We start from the raw sequence: 27,371 nt of genomic DNA, 5'->3' as shown, positions 1-27,371 counted from the left end.
CAATCCACACATATTTAATACCTATGCATTAGTGGGATACTAGTACTTTTCAAGGTTCTACTATAAAGCAGGGCACAGCATGTTTTGGTTTTTGCTAGATAACATTTGAGCAAGATTAAGTCATCTACATGTCCTACCTCTAAATATAAATAATCTAAATTCTTCCTTACTGTGCGTGGGCTCAGTATAGACATGCATCCTCTTGCCAGCTGAATCTCAACATCTCTAGTTCCTTGAAATTGCTGAATTGTTGCCCTGATAATGGAAATGGGAATGTTCAAATGTTAGGGACACATTGATCAGGGATTTTACAATATGCATTCATTACGCAAATACATCACATACTGAATCCCTACAATGAATAGCCGAAATAAAGTAAAATGATCACCAAATCACACACACACATATATATATATATATATATAACACACACACACACACACACACTATATATATATATATATATATATATGTTGTTGGTGTTTTGCTGGGCAACAATAACCGTTCTGAGGTTTAATTCCTGCTTTGTGTTTACCAGGAATTAAATGGTGTATGGGAAAGTCCCAGTAAACCCAATGACCATCACTACTGTGTTATTTCAGCAGAGAATAATGTATTTGTGAATAGACTCTTGCAGTTATTGGATGTCAGTTCACCTTGAAGGAACTGCATGGGTGGGAGCAGGCAAAAATATTTTGATTGCGGGTGGGAGCAGGACAAATGATTCCAATTTTCTGTTGGAGCAGGATGAAATCATGCAGGATCTTGTGATGTTAAGAGATTTGCAACCTCTTCAAAATGCTGCAGGACCTAAGTGGTCCATGACAGTGGTTCTCATTCACCCACAATAAATTAATAAATACATTTAATGTAAACAAAAATGACATCACAAATACTCACGGCTTTAAATATGCTTGCAACAAAAACTCACCTTAATTCTGTACAGCTGATGAAAGAGGGAATGACACCATCCATCACGATGGTGAAGAAGTGAAGATACTCTTATACAGGCACTGCAAGTAGGTATCGATCTTTTTATTAATTCTGACATACATTTGTCAGTTAAAAAAGTTTGAGATACACATTTCAAGTTACTTCCATGTCTTAATCTTGTGCAAACACTAGATGGTGCCAGAGGTCATTTAAAGTAACAATATTTCAAAGAGAAAACCTTGATGGGGAAAAACAAAAACAAAATAAAAAACAATAATAAGTGCATTTGAAATCTATGAGCGGATTCCTTTTTGTCGCATTTATTGATTCCCAGCTTCATATAAACTGGATGTTGAGGCATAAACATAGTACATTTCTACAATTCAACAAAAATATAACCAATATTTACAATTATTGTATTAAAAATACAAAAAGAAAGAAAGACAGAAAGTAACAACTGATACATACTCCACCAATTGTCTTTGTAAAAGACGTACAGGTAAAAGTAGTCAAGAATGAGAAAATCTTCACCAGCTAAATGTACACTTCTCACTTGACATCACACATCAAACAAAGTAGCAGCGCTACCTACTACAATTTATCTTATGCTTGTACATTTTGTGCAACTTATTTTTCGAAATAGGACTCCACTCAGTTTGCCAAAAAAGCATGACTAGTTCCAAAAATTTCAAATGGAAGTGAATGATTTCTATAACCACTGGTTTACAAATGTGATCGTCTTTTTTTTTCTTCTTTTTTCCTTTTTTAAACGATTGCAACCATTACAAAAACCAAAGAAAAATTACAGCAAGAAGAGAAAGAAACATTGAAGTGATATTACAGGGTACAGTGGAAAACACTGCAATCTTTTTGCACCCCCCAATCCCCCCCATCCGCCCCTCGAAGTCTATCATTCCTAACGACTGATCAATGTGATCAGCTTAACTCAGTGATAAAAATAAAACAATAAAAGTGACTTGTTCTCATCCATTGAGTTCTCGTTCAGCTTGGCAGCCTTTGGGTCGGTTAATGTGTTCCTTCCCCCACCGGAGTTTCTGGAAAGTTCCTGTCAGTCCTAAGCAGTTTTGGCCTGGTCCACACCCCTTCTGCACATACAGGGTGACGCAAGCATGACTTAAGCCTTCAGAAGGCCTACGTAGCACCACAAAAAGCCACCACACGTCGGTCCCAAATGTCCCGCAACGCCTGACCGTCTGAGATGAAGTTCTTGTCAGGAAGAAAGTAGCACCCAGTCAATTCACAACTTCACTTGATTGTTTGCAGTCGTCTGTTCCTACGCACCACTGTAACAAGTAGCCTTTAATGACAGAGCTGTTGAGTGTGTCAATTCAGAAAAGTGAGTCAAGTGAATGGGGGGCGAACCGTTCAGTCTTTTACCCTCAGTATGACCAACGGGGCTTCCTGAAGGAAGGTCTACTGTGTATATATGTTTATCCAGCAAACCTGCATCACTTCACTGAAGAAACTTTTGACCGCACTCCCATTTCATGGACTCTGAGAGGCCTCAGTATGGCATCTGAAACAGGCGAAACTGAAACGAGCTAAAGGAACAGTCTCATAACCTCACATCTTCACAGACTGCTAAGAGACGTTCAGAAGGAGTGAGCTGACTGGAGTGTGCACCTAAGCAAAGGTAAGTGTCAAGCTCCCTACAAAATGGCAATGAGATGCTTCCCAAAACGAGAAGCTTTAGCCCCTCTGGAACGGAAGGCGTGAAGCGTGAACTATGAGTGAGATGACCCCAAAAACCTCGTCTGTGGATTACTGTGGCCTGCCAGTTTTTTCAAAACCACTCAAGTAGCTCTGTGATGTAACAGTCATGGCTTCACCTTTAAAAATGTCTTGTTTCTGCACTTAGCTTGATGAATTTGTGAGCTTGGGATGCCTTCTCTCTCTGCATTTACCGATGGCAAGTCAAGTCTTTCTCTGTGGACTTTCTGTAAGGCTGTGTCCCAAATCACACTCCACCATGAGCCCTAGGTTTCTCCACTGACATAGTTCCCAAGAGAGTGAAGTAGTGTGATGATCTGATTTGGGATACACCCAAAGACAGTCATGCCAGTGTGCTTCCTTTCCTCCTTTAGTGCAGTTACATCACCTCCCACATGTTGCTCTTACCAGTCCGACTGTACAACTAATACTGTAACAGTGATAGACGCACATCAGAGTGTTCTACTCATAGCAGACATTGAGAGAGAAAGAGAGAGAGAAAGAGAGAGAGAGAGAGAGAGAGAGAGAGAGAGAGAGAGAGAGTTAGTGTGACTGGAGTCTGAAAAGTTTGAGTGTCTTTTCGTATGTGTTCCAGAGGGAGAAGAGAGAGACTGAAGAGACTGTGCGTTATATTCTCATCTTATAAAAACGTTAAAAAGTGCAGGCGGAAACAAAACAGTTTGTGATGGTGTGTGAAGGGGGGAGGACCATAGCGGGTGTCAGTAACTGTCAATGACAGTTTTGTCTTTGTGTGAATGTCGCACCGCTGTGTTCGCTTTGAGTTCAGTTTCAGTCCTTTTTTTCTCTCCTTTAAGTTAAATAGATTTTTTCCAAAGTGCCAGGTAATCTGCTTTTCTTCTTTACTCTTTTTTCTCATTCTCCTCCTTTCTTCACAGTATTTTAGCATGCAGGGCAACAAACCCCTCATGATGATTTAAGGCAGGGAAGGGAGATGAATCCACCAATGAGGAGGGAGACAGGCAGTGCCACTGAGATGATGATTGGTCACTCTCGCTGTCTGTCTGCCTCCGAAGGCCCTTTATTAGGCCTTGGGTCACTGCACCAAGTGTCCAACAGTAGAGAGCGTAATCCCCTTTAAACGGCTGACACCTGTTCATCCTCTGGAAGCAGGAAGAAAGAATCTCGGTCAGAAGACAAACACATACATACATATACATATACATGTATACAGATGGCGTTTTTCCACTGCACATTCAAAAACAAGAACAAACCCAAACAGGAACCGAATGAATTTAAGGTTCTAGTTCTAGTTCACTTTCCAGCTGTTTGACTGAAAGCTGGAACAGACATAATAATGATTTAACTGCCTTTCTGCTCTGTATGTTGGTCTTGACAATACCTTCCTTTAATTACAAACCAAAAGTGAGTATGGCTTGATCTAGAAATCAGCATGAGGTGCTGGAAGTGGGTATATTTGTTAATTGTAGCAAAGTAAAAGAGCGTAATCAAGAAGTTTTCAGGTGATGATAAACCATATTATAAAGGTATTATAGTTTTAATAACCAGGTTAGCAGTAGTACATGTCTAAAGAGTCTTTTTTGGTATTTGGTTCATTAGCTACCTTTCTAAGTTAAAATTGGGTGGTATAACCACAAGTTTGCATCACAGTATAATTATTAATTATGATGATATATATAAACCCCCATGGACCCTCACAGAGCAGGTACTATTTGGGTGGTGGATCATTCTCAGCACTGCAGTAACACTGAAGTGCGTGTTCGCTGGTCTGAGTGGATCAGACACAGCAGTGCTGCTGGAGCTTTTAAACACCTCAGTGTCACTGCTGGACTGAGAAGAGTCCACCAACCAAAAACACCCAGCCAACAGTGTCCTGTGGGCAGCATCCTGTGACCACTGATGAAGGACTAGAGGATGGCCAACATAAACTGTGCAGCAGTAGATGAGCTATCGTCTCTGATTTTACATCTGCAAGGCGGACTGAGAAGGTAGGAGTGTCTAATAGAGTGGACAGTGAGTGGACGCTGTTTAAAAACTCCAGCAGCACTGCTGTGTCTGATCCACTCGCACCAGCACAACACACACTAACACACCACCACCATGTCAGTGTTACTGCAGTGCTAGATGGTTAAGTATTTATTAAGTATTTTTGTAGGTTACAGTTATGACCACCAATATTGATACCAGTAAAAACTATTTTACAAAGTGACAGGAGAAAAAATAAAAAAATGAAAAATGTAGATGTGATCCATTCAGATTAGACTAGATCAGACCAGTGATAAACTGGAAATTAGAATCACCTGTGATAAATTAGGGCTCAGATGATTTGAATTAACCAATGAATGATGGCTTTAATGCTTAAAAAGGCCACTTTACTTTCCCTGATGCCTTTTCACAATAGTGAAGACAATAGAGAACTGACTGACTAAGAACATAAGAAGTGCTATTATCTCCAAACACAAGAATGGTAAAGAGTACAAGGCCATCTCCAAAGTCCCTGACATCTCTGTTTCAACGGTGTATAATGTCATTAAGAAATGTATTGGTTATGGGACTGTCAAGAACCTACTAGGACAGGGGTCAAAGAGGAAAACTAGTGAGAAAAGTAAACCAGAATCTTTTTGGGCAAAAGTTTTGTGGACAGATGAAACAAAACTAGAGCTCTTTAGCAATGCAGACCAGCAATTTGTTTATAGGAGATGAACTGAAGCTCAAAAGACCCTACCTACAGTCAAACATGGTGGTGGATCCATTAGGTTGTGAGGCTGCTTTGCTGCCTCAGGTACTGCAGGTATCAACCGTACTGAAGGAATAATGAAATCAGAGGACTACCAAGGCATTTTAGAGCAAAATGTGCTACCCAGTGTAAAGAAGCTAGATTTGAGGACCCACGAAGATCATGGGTCCTCCAGCATGATAAAGACCCAAAGCACACATCAAAAAGCGCAACAGAATGGTTGCAAAAGAAGAAGTGGACTGTTTTAAACTGGCCAGCATTGAGTCCTGATCTCAGCCCCAGTGAAACTCTGTGGAGACAGCTGTAATCTGCCATGGGGCAGAGATACCCTGCAAACATCCAAGAGCTTGAATAGTTTGCAGTGGAGGAGAGGAAAAAACTACCAGCAGACAGCTGCAAGAAGCTTGTACATGGCTACGAAAAACATTTGGAGGCAGTCACTGCTGCTAAAAAGCATTCAACAAAATATTAGGAAAGGGTGCCATTAATACTGTCCATGTCATAATTAATTTCTCTTCTTAAAACCACTTCCTACAAGTTGAAAAAACATGTTTATTTTGTTTAATAACTTTAGACATTCATTAAAATATTCTAATGATAAAAAGTTGGCATATTTCCATTTATTCATGAAGATATCGTAAATTTTATATAAAAAAAAGAAAAGAGTGCCAATAATGTTGGCCAGAACTGTAACACTGGCTGAGTTTGGGATGCCCCATCACTTTTAATAAGAACCATTTGTAACAAACCTGAAATATTTTTGTGCAAAATTCTAAAAACAAACCTGAACCAATATGTAAATAAAGCTATGTCAACAAGCACAGCAATCGCTATGGGCTCACCTCAAAGAACTGGTCACTCCCCTTTATCAACAAAGTGGACTACTCCAGATGTTACAGACCAGCCAGTGGGAGGAGATGGAGAGTGTGCTGCACTTTCATTTACATTAAAAACCTGACTAAAACATCCCTCTCTAAGACACTCAACTAAGGAAGAATACACTAGTGTGATTTGCACTGTTTGTATGTCACATACACTGTGCAAGAGAACAGCTTTCATTTTTCTCTTGAATTTCTTTTAGCCATCTTACATTGCAGCCATTTTACTTATAGTTAGCTTAGCATAACAATAATTCTGCTGACATGAATTAATATTGTTCGCTCAAACATTCACGCCAATGTCTACAAACTAACACAGGGTAAAATGTAACATGGACATTTTATGTAGTTAAACAGGTTCAAGTAGAACATGCTTTTGGTCATATTCTTGAGTTCACATTTTCATTTGTAGGAAATGTGTAGGTTGCTTGTATAGGAAGAAATAATCTTCCTCAAAAAGTATTTTAAAAACAAAAACCAACATGTATTACACAGCCCTACTCATGTAGAATCGAACAAGTCGCTTATTAGACAAGTGTGACATAATACTGGAAAGACAGCCAGCAGACAAAGCACAGCTCCAGTTTACTGGTGCCAAAAATTCTCTTACTTTGTGCAGTAGAAAAACGCCTATACACACAACAATATACTTACCACACCGGTGTAAACCAAGACAAGACTTGAAATACGCAACAAAATGCAGCTGTGATATACAACAACTCAGCTACTGTGAATAAATACATTACATTCAAACCTAAAACATTTAATATCTAATACCTAAGCATGCACTGCTAATTTGATAAAACAAATAGTGGTAACAAATAGTTTTCCTAATAGAAAAGTCATTATTTACAGCACAAGTACTTCACATGGCTGCTAGTTTGTCAGCAAGCATTAATCGAATTACAGTACTGTGCAGAAGTCAGAGACCACCCTACATTTGTTAAGTTTCCAAAATGGCCACTAAATACAAATTTATCATTTTTTCAGAAGATATTTTTCAGGAGATACTCCACTTGCCTAAGGAGGGGGAAAACAGGAGCTTCAAATCTGAAATTCAAAAAAATGATTAGAAGCTATGTAGAAAATGGGACAACAATGGTGTAAGACCTGGCAGACCACCAAAACTGTCCCCATCACATTTGGGAAAATCCACAGGTGTTTCTGTCCATCATTTCACTGTAAGAAGTCAACTCAACGATATGAGTCTGGATGGATTGAGAAAGATGTGTAATTATAAAGACGATCTTATTGAGAAAAGGAAATAGATGAAAAAGAAGAAAATTTGAGAATCACACAAAGAAGCTGGTGCTCTCAAAACAATAGATTGACCGAAAGAGTGAGGTCTGACGAGTGAGTCCAGACCTCACTGAATGTGATTAAGACTACTTGGATTGTGAGAAGCAGAAAAAGCTAATTTCTAAGATTGAACTTTGGAGTTGTGGAAGAACATCCCTGCAGATTTCTTTGAAAAACTGAAAGCAAGTCTGAAAAGAATGGAAACTCTAATAAACTGCAAAAAAAAAAAAAACTGAACACATTAAGTACAAAATTCCTGATGTTACATTTAGTAATGACCGCTTTGACAGGTCTCTGACTTTTGCACAGTACTGTATATATTCTAGACAACAGCTCTGATGTCCCTCCAAGCACTGATGAGAGAGTGCCGACACACACTGCAGAGCGTAGAGTGATGGGAGGGAGGTTGCCACAACGGTGGAGGAATGCCGTCTCCGTGGCGACGCATGCACCGCGTGAGATGAAGTGATGGCTGGTGGCTGGTGATAGGTGGTGGGGGGCCGTGGATGAGTTGTGATTTCTTAACATGCAGCGCAGGCTTGTGGCCATGAGGCACACGCAGTGTTTGTGAGTGCATATGAGTGTGTGAGCTTGTGTGTGTGTGTGGTGTGTGTGCCTGTATGTGTGTATGCGTGTTAGGTCTGCATGATATAGTGTTTATTAACAGTTATCACAATAACGCTGAAGCCTGCATTATGCAAATGAACAACATTCTGTTCTTTAAGCGGTGGAGCTCCGAGCATCTTGACCAACTTCAAAGATTCTGTGGGAGTTTGGATGAACTGAGGCATTTGTCCAAATCCAAGAGGCATAAATAAATCTGATCCGAATAACACAGGCTAATCTTTGACCACGTCCCGTCAATGGTCCACCAGTTTTTTTCTTCATATACAACTAGGCATACTGCGACGTTTATCAGCATAATCGCAATATTGTATTTTGTCCACTATCGTGCAGACCTAGTGTGTGTGTGAGGAAGAGCTGGAGTTTGGGAGGTTTTACCTGCCTGCCGAGATGGTGTGTGTAACTCATGGCCTGGGGGGCACTGCTGTGTGTGGGCCTCTCCTCCTCTGAGCTCTGAGTTTGGGAGACAAGCACTCACCCTCCTCTTCCATCTCCTGGGCCTGGTCCTCCACTGGGGCCCGGGGGTCCGGCGGCCCTGGCTTGCCTGCGGCAGGGGGTTGCTGGGAGTCGGGGGAGTGTGTTACCAAGCGGGAGCGCTGCAGGGCCGTGGTGTAGTCCGGTGGCCTCCGGCCAGCGTGAGCCGTTGCCTCCGTCACGTCCGAGATGGTCAGCGCCGTGTAGCCTGGAGGCGTGGGCGGGGGGTCGCGGTAACGTCCATCTTTACGAGCTGGGTCGGGGGTGGAAGGAGGTGGAGAGGTGGTCAGTATCCTCTACAGTCCGGAAGACACCACGTCGTATGCAAAAGACTGTGCACCGCTTGTCAAATAACGTTTTGTTGTTTTCTAAGTGAAACTAAGTTCCCATCATCTACAGAGAACACATTTCTGCAGATTTTCATGCACAACTACTATTTATTTGCTGACTTTAACATACGGAATAACATAAAAACATAAAATGTGCCCTGTCATTCTACTTTTCGGTTTGAACAAATTTCCCCTATTCACCAGTTTTTTTTCTTTATTTTGCCTTTTTTTTTACTTTTTTATCGTTTTATTAAACCCAACGTCATTAGTTTGTATTTTCTTTTGTATATTAGTTTATTTTCTATATTCTGTAAAGTGCTTTGTATTGGATATGTTTTTTTGTAAGGGATATATTCCTCTCAGATTATCCCTTGTTTAATATATTAGTACATAGCAGAGTTTTTTTTTTCAACACAGATCCCTCTTGTCTCTATATTTTGTGTCCAATTTGTGTATATTTAATATATTTCAGTTTTAGTATTTTCTTTTTGTATTTTTACTTTGTTTTGTCTGCACTGTGTTTAGTATGTATATATTACTGCCCTGCTGTAGTGCTTACCTGTGCCTCACCAAAAGAATTTTAATGCATGAATGTCCTGATATGTTGTGCAAATGACAAGTTAACTTGAAACTGGAAAAACATGAGTACAGCTATCAATTTTAAAAAAGTTCTGTACAAAGTACAAAACTGTACTTCATCCTCCTTTTATATTTGGATATGAGAGGAACTGTAAAGTTGAGTTTGTGAACTTGTTTTAAAAAGATGCCATATAAATTATATTAACTGGTTATTTATGCAGTGACTCTGACTCCCAAAATATGTTCAACATCATCATCATGTCCATTTTGTCCTAGAAAAATACTGGGTTGAAAAATGTTTTAAAGACACTTCGCTATAACAAGCCAAATTGTTTGAAAATATGCTACAACAAACTAAAACACTGCCTCCATGAAAAGATACTAGACAGCCCGGCAAACGGAAGAACAATCCTGCCTGAGGAATCACAAGTTAGGCATGATCCTTACTGATGACACCCTTGGCGTTGCCGGCGGTGATGGGTGATGGGCGCCTGCTGTGCTGTTTGGACTCCTCGGAACCCGTGGAGGTGATGCTGCTGGTCTCTGGGTCGGCGCTTACGTCCTTCCCCCCTCGCCGCTTTATGGTACCAGTATCCCCCTCCGAATCCTCACCCCAGCAGGCTGCTGATGAGGATGAGGACGAGCAGGCCGACGCCCAGCTGCCTCGCCCCGCCCACAGCCCCGCCCCCTCCGCTAGCATCTCCCAACTGCGCCCCTGCTGCATGGTCTGGATGTTGTCGTGGGAGCCACTGGAGCAGGACGTCCAGCTGCCGCGGCCCGAGTCCGCAGCATCCAGAGACATGCGGTCACCCTGGTCCTGGGTCAGCTCCTCTGAGCTGGGCGAAGAAAGCACGGTTGCCCCTGCATATACACCCCTACAGTCCTGCATGGATGAGTATGACCTGAGGACCCAGAGAGAGAAAGAGTGAAGAAAGAAAAAATGTCAGGAGATTTTTCATTAAAAAAGATATGCCAAGTGAGACAGGATGATATGAACTATTAAAGCTGGTTACAATCCTGACACCATTTAGGTGTCTCCAAATCCTTATCTTTATCACTGAGAGACCACCTGCACCCCTGACCAGTCACTGCAAAAACGGTGATGTGAGGACTTGACCACAGATGTTGAGATTTATGCAGGAGTTTCCAGATCGTTAATGTTGTCTCTCCAACAAAAATGAGCTTTCTTGGTCAGCAAAAAGGGATGCGCATTCCAGCTTATTTTAATATCTGATTATCTGTAAGAGTTCATTGATAGATATCTGGGTTGGTAGAGTATTGGGCGGGGGTGGGGTGGTTATTTAGGGCTGTAAGCTTTGCTTTTTTGGAGACAGCACAAAAATAAAGCAGCATGCAGAGGAATGTTTTGTTATGAAGGACACTGGTAGTTCAGAGAGAAGTTCAGAGACTTGTGTTTCTTGGACATCACGCAATAAAACAGAATGGACACCCAAACAGTGATTTCGTTATTCAAAGTACTTGAGTACCCGTGCAGATTCCCATCAGAGAGCCTATGATTTTCTAGAGATTCTTATATAGTTATTTGATAATGTTGTCCGTTCCATATGGCAGTATTGTAAACTGCACTCAAGCCTTACTGTAACCTTACCGTAATTCTTAGGCACATTATTTATGTTACTTTTGTATAATACTTTTATTAGTCTGCACTGATATTGTTTGAAGATATCCTTCAATGCAGCAAACCCAGTATAATCACAAATTACAGCTTTGCCACAATTGTTTCTGGCACTCACAAGAAAGTGTACAAGACAAGTACAAGACAGTTCAGAAGAATAAACACAGACTACAAAAAAACCTGCACTATAATAACCATTCTGACAAAAACTACAACCTGGTCACACAGATGAAGCTGACAGCTGGGGGCGGGATTAAAAGGTGGTTCGTAGAAGTTACTCACCCCAAGCTGTACTGGTCTGGATCAGCTGTTGCCCTGCGCTCCAGCCGGTGACCCCCACCGTGACCCTCTCCACCTACTCCATAACGGTGCCGCCGCTCGTCCTGCCCCATGTCCAGAGATGAGGTGCTGACCAGGCTGGAGCGGGATGATATCTCACTGTGGCCCGAGTCGGACAGGTTATCACTTGTGCGCCCAAAACCTGTAGAACCAGACAGTTACTCTTCATTTTGTCATGTGTATATTTAAGCATTAATGTATGTTGTGCTACTATTATTACTTCCTGCCATTCTGTAGCATTACAATAATTAGTGAAGGGGTGGCATGTTAGGAGTATAAGCGAGGAAAGCCAGGGACATCGACAACTACTGATGCAGTCAGTGCTAGCTCATACTAAAACAAAATAAAATAACATAAAATAAATAAATCTTGGCTACGTATTTGAGCTCCACGATGCAGACAAAAACAGGGTGTGCTATATAGCTGTTGGACTGCGATATGAGCAGCGTCTCTCTTAAATACACAATTTCAGACTTAATTTCATCACCTTCTGCTCTTTATTCAGCATTAAACAACAGAACATTAGGCAACCTGTGTATGTTCCATATGCATTTCAGTTGTTAGAAAATTGTGTAATTTTTTTATATCCCATTTTGTATTCCACATTATGCAATCACTATTCACTACTGTGCAGAATGCAAATGCAATATGCAGAAAAATGAAATACTTATTTTTACAATTATCTTTCAGTTGTAGTTAATTTTTACATGACAATTTTCCAACTTCTCTTTATCCCTTGAAATAAACAGGCTGTTTCTGTTATTGTTCCTTTTAATCTGAAATACGTAAAACTGACTGGCTGGTCTGTACTGTGCCTCATTCATCAAACAGTATGGGCCGAAACGCTCCTTACAGCTTCAGTGTGAATGGGCGGAGCTAACTGCTGTAGGCTGAAAAGTCAGATACATGTAAGGGAGTTGACCCTACAAAACCAATGAATTCAAAACGTTGTTTGTAAGTTGCACGTTTTTGCCACTTAGCTTCCATGTATGGACCATATGGACTGGAAAGAGAATGTTAAAATGTCAAATTGTACCATTGTGGTTCACATACTACATCAAACTTCATTTTAATAAGGTGCAGACCCCATAAAACACAACAAACATTTTTGTGCTTTGCAAGGCTAGTGACAGTAGCCACCAGCAGACTGAAGGTTTGATTCGCTCAGGAATGCCACTACTATAACGTTAGGCACAGCTCCTAACTGTACATTCTCTCCCAAGCAACGTTATTTGATTTGCTCTGTTAACAGATGTATATTGTTGAAATGCGCAATGCATTGTTGATACAAAATATAATTAATCGTACAGCCCAACTAGGTATCCTGAACAGGAAAACAAAGCACCTTCTACTGTTCACGATAACAGAAAACAGCAGGACTGATCTTAGTTTGCAACAGCTATTTGTTGTACCTATAACATTTCGGCTTCTCTGAACATATTTGACCTTATTTTACAGCTAAATAAAATAACACAGCATTTTCTTTAGACTCTGCCATTCAGGAAAATGCAGGCATGTCCTTAAGAGCCAACATGACCCCTGTTAAGAACCACGCTAACCAAGAAGACAGATTTCTCAATGGCAGACAATCCTAAGCCAAAACACTCACAGTGGCAGCCTGCCAGCTGCAGCTCTACTGACCTATCAGAACCTCTGCCATCTACAACTACAGCACAGTAATGGCTCAGGCCACAGGGAGAGTCCACCCAAATGTTAGGACATTTTTGGTCTCCCATCACAAAAAAACACATACAAATACATACACTGCCATTAGCATATCCAATTTTAAAAGCCTATTATTTCTCAAAAATATCATTAGTAAATACCAACAGCATATGTTTATTTAATAGAAGGGTAGAGAAAAATATGATGATATATTATATGAAGACCTAATATCTGGGGGACTCTCCCTGAATGGCACTGTCCTCAGGTCTGTCCAGGCTGTGTTACCTGCAGCTGCGTTTTTGCAGTGAGAGGTAAAGCTCCTCACACTTTGGTTTCTCAAAGACGCCAAGGCTGCATGCAAGGCAAAGGGGTGAGTGATGCTAAAATGGACTTCCATTAAAGAGGAACAGAATATCATAGGTGTCAAACTCACAGTTTCATAGTTTTGAAGGTATACAGCTGTATAAGGCTGGGACAGCAGTATAATACAGCGTTGCCCAGGCACTTTGGACAGTCAATAACAATAATTCTGTGGCATACAGATTTGTGTTGTTTTATTGCTTTCAGTAAGTGATGTGTTCAGACTGTGTATGGTAGAGGCATATGGATTAATGTGAAATTGATTTATGTGACATTGGCACCCATGAGGGCGGCACGGTGGCGCAGTGGGTAGCGCTGTCGCCTCACAGCAAGAATGGCCTGGGTTTGATTCCCGGCCGGGTGACCAGGGTCCTTTCTGTGTGGAGTTTGTATGTTCTCCCCGTGTCTGCGTGGGTTTCCTCCGGGTACTCCTGTTTCCTCCCACAGTCCAAAGTCATGCAGTCAGGCTGATTGGACATGCTAAATTGCCCCTAGGTGTGTGTGTGTGTGTGAATGTGTATGTCTGTCTGTCTGCCCTGCGATGGACTGGCGACCTGTCCAGGGTGTATCCTGCCTTCCGCCCAATGACACCTGGGATAGGCTCCAGCACCCCACCGTGACCCAGAAGGACAAGCAGTTTAGATGATGGATGGATGGATGGATGGCACCCATGAGAAACAAGCCAAGCACTCAAGAGCGTCACACGGCAGAATGGAAATCTGTTGTTGTCAGATTTACATTTACTTGTCGAACTCACCTTGCAGATAATTCTACAACAGACTTTTTATTCTGTCAACTCTTCACAGAACATAACCTGGCACTGTCTATCTCTGTCTGCCTTTGATTATGTTTGCATGCATATTTATCTGTGGGAGAGACTGTTTAGCTGTTTAACTTTCCAACTAATAAAAATAAAACTTCTAATTCTGGAGTAAGTAATTGGTATGACTACCAGAGAAATATATATCACAGTAAAGAAAATCAAAACAGAATACATTGCGGTTGTTGCTAGGGGATTTTGTGGAAATATCTAATTGTGACTTTTCAGACAAATATTGAGACTATTTGTGATTGTTTTCTAAAAATAAGGGACAGTTATGTTCGTTTTGTAGCTAAGAAGAAAAGCAAGCAAATCCACTTTTGCTGGCTTCAGGCTTTAACAGTGAACTCAGGGTGTCAAATAGCCACATAGCTGTGGTTGCACTGTCATCATCATGTGGTTGAGTCTGATTCTAACTCATCTACGGGCAGTTCACAAGCTCAAGTGTTACTAGGGAAAAAATTCTACTTAAAATTTGTAAGCTATAATTCAAGTTACGGCTCTTGCAATTCCAAAAATCAAGACTTTGATGCAAAAATTATGCATTAAAGTCTTAAAATGCAAAACTAATTAATTATACATTTTATGATTTTACTGATACAAATGCTGTATATGGGTATCAGCACATTTATACAGTTTGAAATCCGTGAATATAAGGGTTCTAGCGTCATAAGGTCGACAATACGAAACATCTATGGAATATTCTGGCAATCTGAGAGGGCCTATTTGGTCTTTTTGCCACAAGATGGCAGAATTTTACAGTAAGCATGTGTGTAAACACCAGAGGGCGCTACTTATAACTGAAAATATATGTATGTGTATGAGACACAGTGCCAGAGGCATGAACTGCATGTGACACTACAGCACTAGTTGGTCATGTGCTGTCAAGTGAATGCTCATATTTCACTGGCCTGCCACCAGGGGGCAACAATGCCACAGTTTATATAAACAGCACGTCTATTAGAGCAGTGATTCTCAAACCGGTCCCTCAGTGACCCTGAGACGGCCTACATTTTTCCTCTGTCCATTTGTACCACAAGTTGGGTTGAAGGAAAAATGTGTCTGGACGTCCCTTGAGAATCACTGTACTTGAGAGCAAAAAGGCAAGTAATGAGAATCCCTGCATAGACGCGACTAATGTGCACATGTGTGGTCTGTCCTGGTCTCACCTTTTTTGGGAGAGCTGTGTGGAGATGTAGGAGGAGAGGAAAGCTGAGATGAAGCGTTGGAGACAGCATCGTCGGCCTGTTTCCTGTGTCTATCGCCTGCTTCCTCAGACAGAGACAGAATCTTCTTCAGGGACTGCGGAGAACTCGTGCCTGTGTACAGAGTCTCTCATGAACACCATGCCTAAACACTGATCTCTTGCTCTCACTAGTCTTTATACACACCACAGAAGCTCTTTAAAGGAACAGTTTGGTGAAAAATCAAATATAAATGAATATAGTCGATCAGCAAAGACACATTTAGAGTCCAAATTTTGCTTCTTTTGTTTAGCAATAAAGCAACAAGGCTAACATTGCTAACAAACACTAAAAGTCAAACACTTAAGTCTTTTGCATAAATACATCCACAAGACTTCTCTCAATCTGCTCAAACTGCATCCTGGTCTTCATCCTGGGCAACACCAGAACTAAGGAAAGCCAAAAGGTTCCAAAAAGGCTGTACAGCCAAAAGGTATAGAGAATAACTCTAACGGGCCTGCAACGTTAACCTTTCTTGAACATGTTTGCTTACCATTGTTGCAGTGTTGCTTCACAATGGATTTATGTTCAGTGAATGCTTGTCTCCGAGGACCTGATTTGTAAAGAGGAATGTGCATTTGAGGGGGAACTGAATCAGATGCGACACTGGAAAGGACAAAACCACCGTAAGAATTGTCTATTCATGTTTATTAAATTACTATTAGAGGGGAGAGCTTTTTAAAATCTCCTGTTCTTGTAGCAGCCAAATGCACTCATTATTAAAGCCATGAAAGTCTCTGTCTGCAACCTTAGAATTTCCACTGTAAGTGTTTTGCTGGTGCCAGTGTGTATGTTTGTGCATGTTGGGCTTAATGGGACCTTGTCTAATTATTTTATTTATACCTTTATTCTAAGCACATTTCTTTGTGTAAGGATTCAGCTTGTTGTTGCCAAAATAACTTAAAAGGACTTAAATGATATGGTCAATTAGATTTTTCAGGAGTAAATTTATTAAATAATCTGTAAAACAGTCAAGAGATTATTCGACATAAAAATAGTTGTTAGTAGTAGTGGCAGCTCTAGTGCAGTCTAATGTCACTTGGACATACTGACACTACAGAATATGTTTTCAATTTCAGTTGTTTTTGTCTTGAATTTTACACTAAATATGTATGTTTATAAACAGAAACAACAGAAATCATGTACACGTAATGTTGGTTCTATATGTCTACAAGACGTGCATGCACATTAAAGGAAGTCAGATTCGCCACAAAACCGGGTGTCTAATGTCTGCCTGCATTAGTCCTCCACATGACATTTCGTTCATTTTTGCAGTTCACAATCAAACAGTGTTCTCAATCACATTGATAAGTCTATGAGAACTCCAGGTCAAGAGAAATTTTGGGGATGTATTTATGGAAGATATTTGGGTGACTACTGACTTTGTGTTTGTTAGCTCCGTATTTCTAGTTATTAACCAAAGAAGCAAAATTCAGACACAAAACATCAATTGACGACATTTGGGTAAAATGTAAATTTGATTTTTTGCCAAACTGTTTGTTTTTTTTTCAAACACCAAAAGAGGAAGTATGAAAGCCAGCTACAACATGTCTAACAAAAGAGAAATCAGCTAACTAAGAAAAAACAAGTATAGGCCTATACTGTGTGTAGTGTGTAGTAGGGGTGCCAAACTGCACTGATGCTATCTTACCGAAGGGCGGCAGATCTTTGACGGGCACTTTCTTTCGAGAGGGGTAGAGGGCAACAGCAGGCACCTGCAGGGCCTGGTTGGGTTTCTGGAGCTGCTGCCGTTGGTGGGCGGCTGCTCGTGCCACGACTGGAGACGTGTCTGGCCTTTTTCTGTCCCCTGAGCCCTTAGGTACTGCAACAGACAACAGAACACACAGTGCCACAGTTAGACTGGGCTGGACAAATGACACCGAATAATATATAGCAGCAGAGCCCAATCATAGTCCTGAAGATCCACCCTGCAGAGTTCAGCCCCAACCCTGATCCATGTAATAAAGGCTTTCAGGGGCATGTGAACATTATAGTCAGGTGTGCTGGCTATAATGTGGTGGTAGATCTACATGTCCATAAATGTGTATGGTCGTGTGCGAGACAGAGACAGAAAGACACTCACATGTGTTTACAGAGGGTTCACACTGTATAGAAAGCGTCTGCAGGCTCTCCTCATTCGTCTCCAGTGTGAGGTTGGACAGATACTGCTTCACCTTGCGGGCCATCTGTGCGTCCTCGTACAGCTTCTTGGCATTGAGGAAGGAACTCCGCCTCACCCGTTTCTTATGCCCACCTGTCTGGGTCACGTCCAGCACTGCCGCATTGGCACTGCCCTGGCTCAGAGACCTACGCACATACATACACACACAGTGTGAGTACGGCTGTGGGGGCGTTTGCCAGGCCAAGATCAGACAGTACTGTCAGACACAAACATGCAGCAAGTCGCATTCCTTGCAGTTTAGAACATTCCATGCATTCAGCATCTCAGCCAATCAGACGAAAGGGGAGGTGAAGAGGAGGGCACTTTAACTCAGATTACAGGTTTGAGCAGGGTTAGAGAAACAAACGTAAATCATATAATCACAGGCAGATCTGTATATATTCCAAATGTAACAGTTTCTGAGGTTTTTCTAAGCAGGCTTTGGTTGGATCAGTTTACACAGGGCACCTGGCAAGAGCAGAAACTGGCATAGGGAATAAGGGTATGATGCCATTTCTAATAGGCCGGAATGATATTTTATCAGATATTCTTGATAACAAAATGATCAATTATATGCCCCCCCTCCAGAAACATATGCAGCCCTGCTGCAGCTTAGACTTACGTTCTATGCCTCCTTTAGCATTATCTATTTATCTACTTTCTTAGCATTATCCGATTAATGAAAATATTTAATTTCACCTTTAAAATAATAAAATATCATGTAACAAAAACGTCTTTTGGTAATAGACTATTTTGCCTTTTGAAAGCTGTGACTGCAAATGTGGGCAATGCTGCTTGTGTGGGTTCATGGCTCATTTTTTTCTTTAAACGACACCCACAAAAGTGCCTTGTGGGCTAATAGCACATCCCGCTGGAGAAACTTCTGACTGCTACACATGAGTGAGCTCCAAAGTCACGGATACAGGCTTTACATATAAAAAAATATTACATCTTACATCTTTCTGTCATTACAGTGGACACACTCTGGAATTTAGCTACAGATGCTTGTGGGAAACCAAGTATTACATTTATGAAAGTTTACAACTTTGATGTAAAACCAGACCCAACCAAGGGTCACAATGTTTTCAGTATAAATATTTTTCCAAAAGAACCAGTGAACCTACACAGGTGTGCTGATATTTTATATGTAATATTAAAAATGGAAAAAATAGCAGCACATCTAAAAAAAAAGCTTTTTTGGGGACTATATGGATTTTAAAAAGTATATTTTAGACCAATATCTTCTTTCAAAACTATCATAACACAATGTCTAAAGTATCAGGCAGTACTCATAATCATTTTATACAATAACTTTCTGTGAGGGAGCTCAGATTTCCTATCACCATCACTGTAAACAATTCTGACTTTGCAAGTTTCTCTCAAACTGTTTCACATGAAACCACTCTGAATGACTTTGTTTACATCATACACAAATTTTTAATAACCGGTGTAACTTCCCTTCAACCTGTATGGAAAACGCTTAGAATTCTTCTCAGATGGTATGTCACACTCTGGGAAACAGTTTATTAATGCCCCATAATAAACAGTAAAATGGATAAAATACTACATGTGCACGTTATTTAATATTATTTAGCAAGCTTTTTAAAATTAGTATTCTCTATTCACAACATGGTGATTACTGCCTTTCAAGTATTGATTATATTGCCCTATCATCCAGGCCCAAAACCTAATGATACATGATGTTACAAAAGCAATTGTAAACTTTACCTTCAATGCAAAGGTGAACATCTAACTTGCACACAAAACTGTGAACTTAAACTCAAAAAACTCACACAGCACTGAAAATAAAACCTGGTAAAGACATGCTCTGGTAAGTACAGTAGCTGGAGGTTATACGCAGTTAAAACAAATCACTTTTGCTAAGATGGATCACGACAGATCACATTACAATGCAAGTGCGTTAATAAATAATAAACAGTATCATGCAGAAGGGTATGTATTCTAGGGCAGAACTCAAACTCAAACTGTATGACAAAAATGGTGTTAGTGGGTGGATGTTTTCTTTTTTGGTGTAAGTTTATTTAAATGACCCGGAGTAGCAAAAGTGATAACAGTCGCACTGTCAGACAGCCGGTTTGTCAGAGCAGGAGGCGCATTCAAATAAAAAAGAAAGGAAAAAAACAAAAACAGGAAATGGTGAGGAGGCAGCCGAAATTATAAAAGATGAGAAGGGAGGAGTGCGTGTGAGCAAGGAGGCAATGGGGGCCAGAGGTCTGAGGTCACCAAGAGGTCACCACACTTACCCCAAACTCCTCCACTTCTTCTTCCTGTAAGGGAGAGCCATGAACAGTGATGTGTGGGGGGGGCAGAGCAAAAAAGGAGGGGGAGAAAGAGAGATCAAGAAAGAGAAAGAGGGAGAGATAATCAGGTAGGAGTGGGAGAGAGGGGAAAGCGAAGAGAAAGAGAGAGGGAGACATGCTTAGATGACGAGAAAAATACAAAGAGTACCAAGGTGAGCAGCACCAGAGGCCCACAGACAGACAGACAAGAACAATTTTTCCAGCATCAAACAACAAAGTACACACAACTGTACACTAATCTGCATGGAAATGCATTAAATGCACATCAGCAGCCAATCAGAGACCTCCAGTGAAAGCCTGTGTGTATGTGTGGGGGAGACTGCGTGATGCAGCTGTAGAGTGCACTAAAAGCTCTTCAGTGATGTGCCTTCAGCCTACAGGGCAGACAGAATTGGACACAACAGGAGTCTCCAGAGACGAGGGTCTGTTTGGACACTCACCTGGTGCGGAACATCAGTGCTGGGTCCATGTTTACTGCAGCCATCCTGCCCACATGTCTGATCTCTTTAGCAATCATACGCAGCTTCTCAAAATTCACCAGGCCATCCACCTTTGAGTCATTGCCTACAGAAAGAGGAGAAGAAGACACATTTTGTAAAACAGAGAGAAATCTCTTTTTCAAATGCTTTACATGTACTGTTTACAATCAGTAAAAAATAAAAAATAAAAATACTAGGCCACTGCTAGCACATTTGTGTTTTAATATGAATGCAGCATTTCCTGGTGTGAACCTAAAATTAGAAAATACTACTGTTTTAGCTACTTGATATATTTTGGTCAATTTTTGTAGGCATCACTATGTCACATACTGACAGCAACATATACACTTCAAATTACAAATACTTAACAACTCTATTCATGCCTCTTTCATAGAGGCACCACAAACTGGTTTTATCCCCAAACTGTTGAAGTGAGAAGCATTGTAAGAAGTTCACAAATTGGCCTGAATATTTATGATGTAAAACTATTTTTCAACAAGAAAATGTTCTGAAAATGTTTAAACCAGCCAATTTGTGTCAAAATGTGGGCACAATAAATGTGCACCCAGTTTCTGCCTCTTAGAGCAAACAGCATGCCACCAGAAGCATGTAAAAAAATACACTGGTGCCACTCTTGCGAGTCACGACTAGTTGAAAACTAAAGGAATCTTGGGAAAATGTTCTTTTTTAATGGCTGCCATGCCACTTCTGGTTAAAAGGAAAAGCACATTCAAAACTGAGACAATCGAGCAAAAAAACAAGTACAACTCTAACAGATGTCAGTTCAGACTGTTTATAACTAATTTTACTGCTAAATTGTAAAGTGACTGGTATCTGAATAATCCACATAATAAGGGTGGTCAGTCAAAATGGACTGTAAGCCAATATTAAACATACCATAAAACTGACACTTTCAAAAAAAAAAATCGGCTCAGATTGTCACATTATACATATAGCATTAATCAACAGCCTAGCCTATCTTACTTAAATTGTGTTTATCAATGAAAAAAACAAAAAACAAAACTGAAATCCAATGGATTATGGGGCAAAAAAACTCAAGGACATTCCTGTGATTATTTAGGCACGCAGTGTGCACAGTGTTAATGGGTGAAGTATAAACTACACCTTCTATAGTTGCACTAAACCTTGTAGCTTCAGGGCAAAACTAGAGCAAATCTATTGTCAATTTATTTCTTTTACAAAAGGAAAAGCTGCAAAAAAAAATAAAAGCAGAAAAAAGTGTACACTGGAATAGCTTCTTTGAAAAAAAATACTGTAAATAATCCACAGTAATGAGCTGACTGTGTAAAATGGTTCAAGCCAGTATAAATGAACGAGGTGCCTCTCATACCCTCGTGGAGGAAGGTCAAGTCTTTCTTGATGACGGGGAACAGAGGAATGATTGGCGGCTGTAGGTTCTGGCTGTTGAGAACGTTCCGGTACTTGGCCATGTTCCGGGAAGGGTCGAACAGGTCCTGCAGGTCACTGAAGAGCTTCTCGTACTTACTAGGCAGTTTCTCCCATGTACCTCGCAGCCTGGATACTGGTGCCAAATTTAGACCACTGCAAAAACACAGAGCAAATGACAATTTAATAATAAGTCTTGAACTTCAACACTGAGGTTTACTGCACTAAGTAGAGAACACATTGTACAAAGGATCATTGACGAAACACTGCAAACTTTTTGCCACACTTCCCAGCTTTCCCCCTCACCTGATGATGGCGAACATGGAATTAAAGTTTTTGCATTCGCGGCAGTGCAGGGCGATTTTGATGAAGTGTTTGATGATCTTCATGCGCTTGAGCTGGTTGGGCTCCCTGACTACTTCAGTGGCCACCCAGAAGGTCTCTCGGTTGATGGCCTCCTCGAAGAGCTTGAGGCTGGAGGGTCCAGCGGATCGCGACCGCAGCTTGAACAGGTCGTCGATGTACTCTGTGGGCTCAATGGCGCAGAAGAGCTCGAAGGCACGCATGGACAGCTGCGTGGCCACCTCCACCGTGCTGAGCTGCAGCAGACTGATCTGACTCTCCCTCAGCAGCTCCTGAGCATCCTCATCTGAACACAGTGTCTCAGTCTCCATGTTACTCTTCAGGTAGTACCTGTGAACCAGAGTGGACACAGGCTTGAAGGGAGAGGGGCAAAGGGCTTAAAGTCACTCTTATTCCCACCTCAATAACAAATGAACCACCCTATATACAAAATAAGAAAACTGTTCACATTTGGTAGCAGGACTAAATTTTTTTTCTGCAAATGTCCACATTAAGGCATTATGCATTCACACTTCCGCGAAAATGCACATAAATATATCTACATCTACACCCAGAAAAGGGGTTTGTGGGTAAGCAGTTCTCACAGAAGCACATGCACACCTCTGAAATCACAACAATACACTGTGTGGATCTGTAGAATTGGAGATGGAAAACCCAAACAGCACAATTCTTGAGACTGAATTGATGTTGTAAAATTATCCTCAATTATAATGGAAAAAATAGGGATATGCATTCTGACTAACTCTGATACTTCAGTATCCACAAGTGTTCATGAACAAATATCCGGTTAACTGCAGAGAAGGAAAAACAAACAAAAAAGAACACTTATGGCCGAAAGCAAGGAGGCAGGTTTACCTTTCAGGAGACAGCACATTTTGCACAAAAATACGGCATGCACGCAGAGGAACGTTATTATTATTATATTATTATTCAAAATCAGCCGAGAGACACGGGTAGGTTTGTTTCTGTGTTGGATGAGTAATGGAAGCTGCCTCTACAAATGAGCTAACAGGGCTAATCAGAGTCACACTTGACATGTCGTCTCCTACATGGGGTATTTTCTCCTCAGTGGACATGTCAAAATGTCATTTGTCAGATAAATAAACGTTTACTATTTCTGGACCTAGCTAACATCAGCTAAAGTAGTTAGCCTACTGAGTAATAAAGCCAAGCTACGTCTGCCTTCTTAATCACGTCCTTAAGAACCCGTCCTCGGCTATGTGCTCATGTTCATGCACTCGTGTTTTGCAGTAGGAAAGTTAATACAACATACTCACTTGCAAATATGAGAAAAACTGCCGCATATTAGAGGATTGTTGGTCTGTGTATTTTCTTATATGATATGTAATGATATGTAACTAATACCCGAATAGTGATTTCAGCATTACTGAAAACTCAAACAGTTAACAGAGTCCTTAAGTTACCAATAACATACTTCTAATAAAAACTAAAGTCTCACATGCAAGTATGTCAGCAGACATACCTGCCTACCAGATACCTATGTTATCATCTGTGCATGACACCAGCAGACTTGCAGATGCAGAAGTATTATTCAGCCTTTAGTTTAATGATGGAAGGACATAATCCACATAAACAAACTGGGGATTAATAGATAACCCAACATATCTCATTTTAGAGCGAAAGAACTCAATCTTTCTCTTTTTAAAGAGTTAAGAAGCAGTAACACTCTAAATACAACATGCAATACTGTCCCACCAAAGGAACAACCAGCCTGACTAAGCAATAAAACAGACCTACAAAGTAGAGCAGGTAAAAATACCACTTAAAGTGTTCCACATTCTGTCTGTAACTTGGGTTTAATGCACGTTTATTCAAAACCACTACCTGCCACTGAGCTGGATCCTGTCGGCCAGTTTGGAGAGCTGCTCTGGTAGCCGGCGCTGTTTGATCACACCTTCCGGTGTGACGGACACCTCGCACAGTGAATAAGCTTCAGGGGCAGCGGTCAGGGCAAACTCCCGGATGGCCTGAGCCACAACTTCCTTGGCCGTGGTGTCCTTCCCAATCATGATGTAACGACTCTGCTGATCCGCCTTAAACACGCGCAGCACCTGGTCCGACATGTCTGAGGAGGAGGGCAGATGCTATTCAGATACTTGAAGTAAGGCTGCACAGCTGCTAGCACTGAGCTGCACCACCACCCATCACTTATCAGAATTAGAATACAAAGGGTTAAAACATCCCATTATCATTATTCTTATAACTCTTTCATCAGCACAGAATGAAGTGCCAATTAAAAAGGAAAGTGGGTCAAGTTTTCTCAGTCTGAAAGAGGAAGAATCTTGCTGCTGTCATAGGAAAACCTACCTATGTACGTAAAAACATTGAAAATAACTAAACTTCCTATTGGTCCATTTGTCATAAGGTGCTCAGACAATGTAAAAGGCAGCTGGCATGTTCAATGGTTTAAAAACTGACGTTTTCTTATGACAGCAACTACAGGCAATTTTACTTTAATAAAGATGGAGAATTAAGTCAGAATGCTGCAACGTTCAATATTCACTGCAATTATATAAAGCCTCTGTCTAAGTGTTGAGAATCACTTAGCAAATAAAGGAGACACTGTATGAGTCATGGCTGATTTAATCAGATCAATGAACCTCTAAAAGGAAGTGCAAACACCCAAATCAATAGCCTGGCTGAGGCTTTAACTAACAGCCACAACATTAACATGTCTGGCGTTAAGATTAAAGCAACGCACCACTTTAAAAAAAAAACAAAAAAAAAGGCTTACAATTAATGCAAGCTAGCAGGGACCATTTGGCATGATACATAATGCTAATTGGCCCATGTTAGCAGTCATACATTATTAATAACATTAGCATTGTTTTCTTTAGGCATACTTTGCGAAGCTCTTTGGCTTCCCACCAAATCTGTGAAAGAGAAATGATCATCGACACCAAAATCAAGACCACAGAAATATAATCATTCTCCCATAAGAAGACCATCGATGTAGAAGGGCATGATTCGCAAAAGTCATGGAGAGTCACTAGAGAACTAGAGATTATATACTCACTTGTGGGGACTGACTCTGAAAAAGATTTAAGACAATGTGAGCACAACAGATGACAGACTATCATCATGTAAAAACAATAAAGGCTCCCGAAACTGTTAAATGCATTTCTTCTGAATCACTCCTGCAAACTGATGTATTTTGCAATGTCCACCCCCAAAGGTTGAACTTCTCAACAAAGGACCCCATTCAGGATTTAAAGGCAACAGCAAAAAAAAGGCTATATGAACTTACCAGGCTGGTTATTAAAGTCCAGTATGCGATGGTGAGACTGCAGCAGGTCAGGGTTGCTGGACGACAGATTTCCGCTGACCGGCAAAGCAGGAGGAATCTGCTTTGACTGCTTCAGGCCCACGATGCTGTCATCTTGAGACTGGCCTACACCAACATCACTGTGACACACCACAACAGTTAGACAACCCAATTAATGCCATGACTACATGTGCAATGTGATGAATGGAGCTATATGGTTGAGACAAATAAAATAATATGCAATTTTTACTTTATTTATTTATTCATTCATTCACATTTGAAATCAGGTTGAAAACTTTCTCTACAGTGAACATCCTCTACAGTGAACATACTTAAAAGTTATAATGTGCATTTAGAACTTTGGAGTTTAAAATATTGGAAAAAATTAAAATAAAATACAACATGTGCCATAAAGTTTACGGAGGCCAAAAATGTATTTCAAATATGCTAAATACAGCAGAAAAAACAGTAATTGTGCATTACAATGTGAAGTGTGTTCTCTGCAGAGAATGTGTACTATTTTTTATTTAGAAAATCAACAAAACATGTTTGCATACAACCGTTTCATAATCAGAAACATGTTAGATTTTCAGTACCAACGCCCACTTACTTGTATGGCTTGGGCGGTAAAATACTGGTGAGGGTCTTGTCAAAGATCTTCTTCAGCTTGTTCCTACCACCTACAGTGTTGGCCTTGGCCTTCTTGCTGGCTTTCTCCAGACCCATCACCTGCTCTACGTCCACAGCCAGGTCCGGGATGGAGTAACGACTGGCCTTCTTGATGTCTCCAATCTTAGGAATGTGTGGTGCCCCGTTCTTCCTATCAAGCTCCTCCTCGTGGTCGTGCTCTTGGTCATGCTCAGGCCGAGCAAGAAGCTCCTTAAACACTAAGAGAAGAGGTGGCCGTAGATCAAACTAAAAGACTGACATATTCATCACGATTCTCAGAGTTAGACTTCTGATATTGGGTCAGTTCTCAGTCTGAGATGCGTCAGGAATATGGGCTTCTATGTTTATCTATGGGCTTCCAGGTTTTGAATTTGAATCATTTTTAATTTTTTAAATTTAAATAAATGTCTGTGTTTGTTCCTTTTCTGGTATTGTGTAAATGTAACTTACCTAACAGATTAGTTTTCACAGTAATGGACAGGTGTGTATTGTTCCTCAGGATCTCATTGGCTTTGGACAGCTGCACATTCTCAAAGTTCTGCCCATTCACCTCCAGGATCTGAGAAGTACAGAGAGAAACACACCAATATTAAATAACACAAGTCAAGAAGATTATGCCACATGTAGCTTCCCAAGTGATCATGGTTAAAAGCAAGAGGAAATGCTCAGAATGAGCAAACTACCCAGAGATCAGTGCACTCATGCTACTTAACTTGCAAATATATACTGTGGGCCACAGGACGAGTGAGGCTCTGTATAGCTTGTTGTACGAGTTACAACAAACTCAAAAACACCACAATCACTCCAGAAAAAGACAGAGACATTTCTTCACTCAGATGGCTCTGAGCAGGGATGGACTAGTGGTTTTTGGGGCTGTGGTGGGGTTCACTGTGGCTGAGGTGGGCTGGTCTAGACAAAAATCCAGGGCTGAATTTAATTCCCAGTTCAGCCCTGGCTCTAAGGCAGTTCTGCAACTCAAGCTAAGGTGTAACATCACTCTTCATGAACAGATAAGCAAGGCAATGTACTTCACATTGCAGTCGCACTCTTTTGTAAAG

The 27,371-nt window shown here is 40.9% G+C and overlaps 1 protein-coding gene across 1 annotated transcript in view; it reads right to left on the bottom strand.

The window, feature by feature from the left end:
* Nucleotides 1-1,014: 1,014 nt before the first annotated feature.
* rapgef2 (Rap guanine nucleotide exchange factor (GEF) 2) overlaps nucleotides 1,015-27,371 on the bottom strand; it is a 163,960-nt gene continuing 137,603 nt past the window's right edge. Inside the window, 15 exon segments of the mRNA XM_036568773.1 lie at nucleotides 1,015-3,785; nucleotides 8,560-8,908; nucleotides 10,011-10,465; nucleotides 11,482-11,680; nucleotides 15,553-15,702; nucleotides 17,279-17,449; nucleotides 17,711-17,934; nucleotides 20,053-20,076; nucleotides 20,550-20,673; nucleotides 21,940-22,151; nucleotides 22,302-22,688; nucleotides 24,204-24,444; nucleotides 25,627-25,784; nucleotides 26,255-26,531; nucleotides 26,764-26,872. Of these exon segments, the coding sequence (XP_036424666.1) occupies nucleotides 8,586-8,908; nucleotides 10,011-10,465; nucleotides 11,482-11,680; nucleotides 15,553-15,702; nucleotides 17,279-17,449; nucleotides 17,711-17,934; nucleotides 20,053-20,076; nucleotides 20,550-20,673; nucleotides 21,940-22,151; nucleotides 22,302-22,688; nucleotides 24,204-24,444; nucleotides 25,627-25,784; nucleotides 26,255-26,531; nucleotides 26,764-26,872 (3,054 nt within the window). The 3' untranslated portion in view covers nucleotides 1,015-3,785; nucleotides 8,560-8,585.

The sequence above is a fragment of the Colossoma macropomum genome, unplaced genomic scaffold (genome assembly GCF_904425465.1).
Source record: "Colossoma macropomum unplaced genomic scaffold, Colossoma_macropomum, whole genome shotgun sequence".
Classification (NCBI taxonomy): Eukaryota; Metazoa; Chordata; class Actinopteri; order Characiformes; family Serrasalmidae; genus Colossoma; species Colossoma macropomum.
This window is presented reverse-complemented; position numbering and strand designations above follow the sequence as displayed.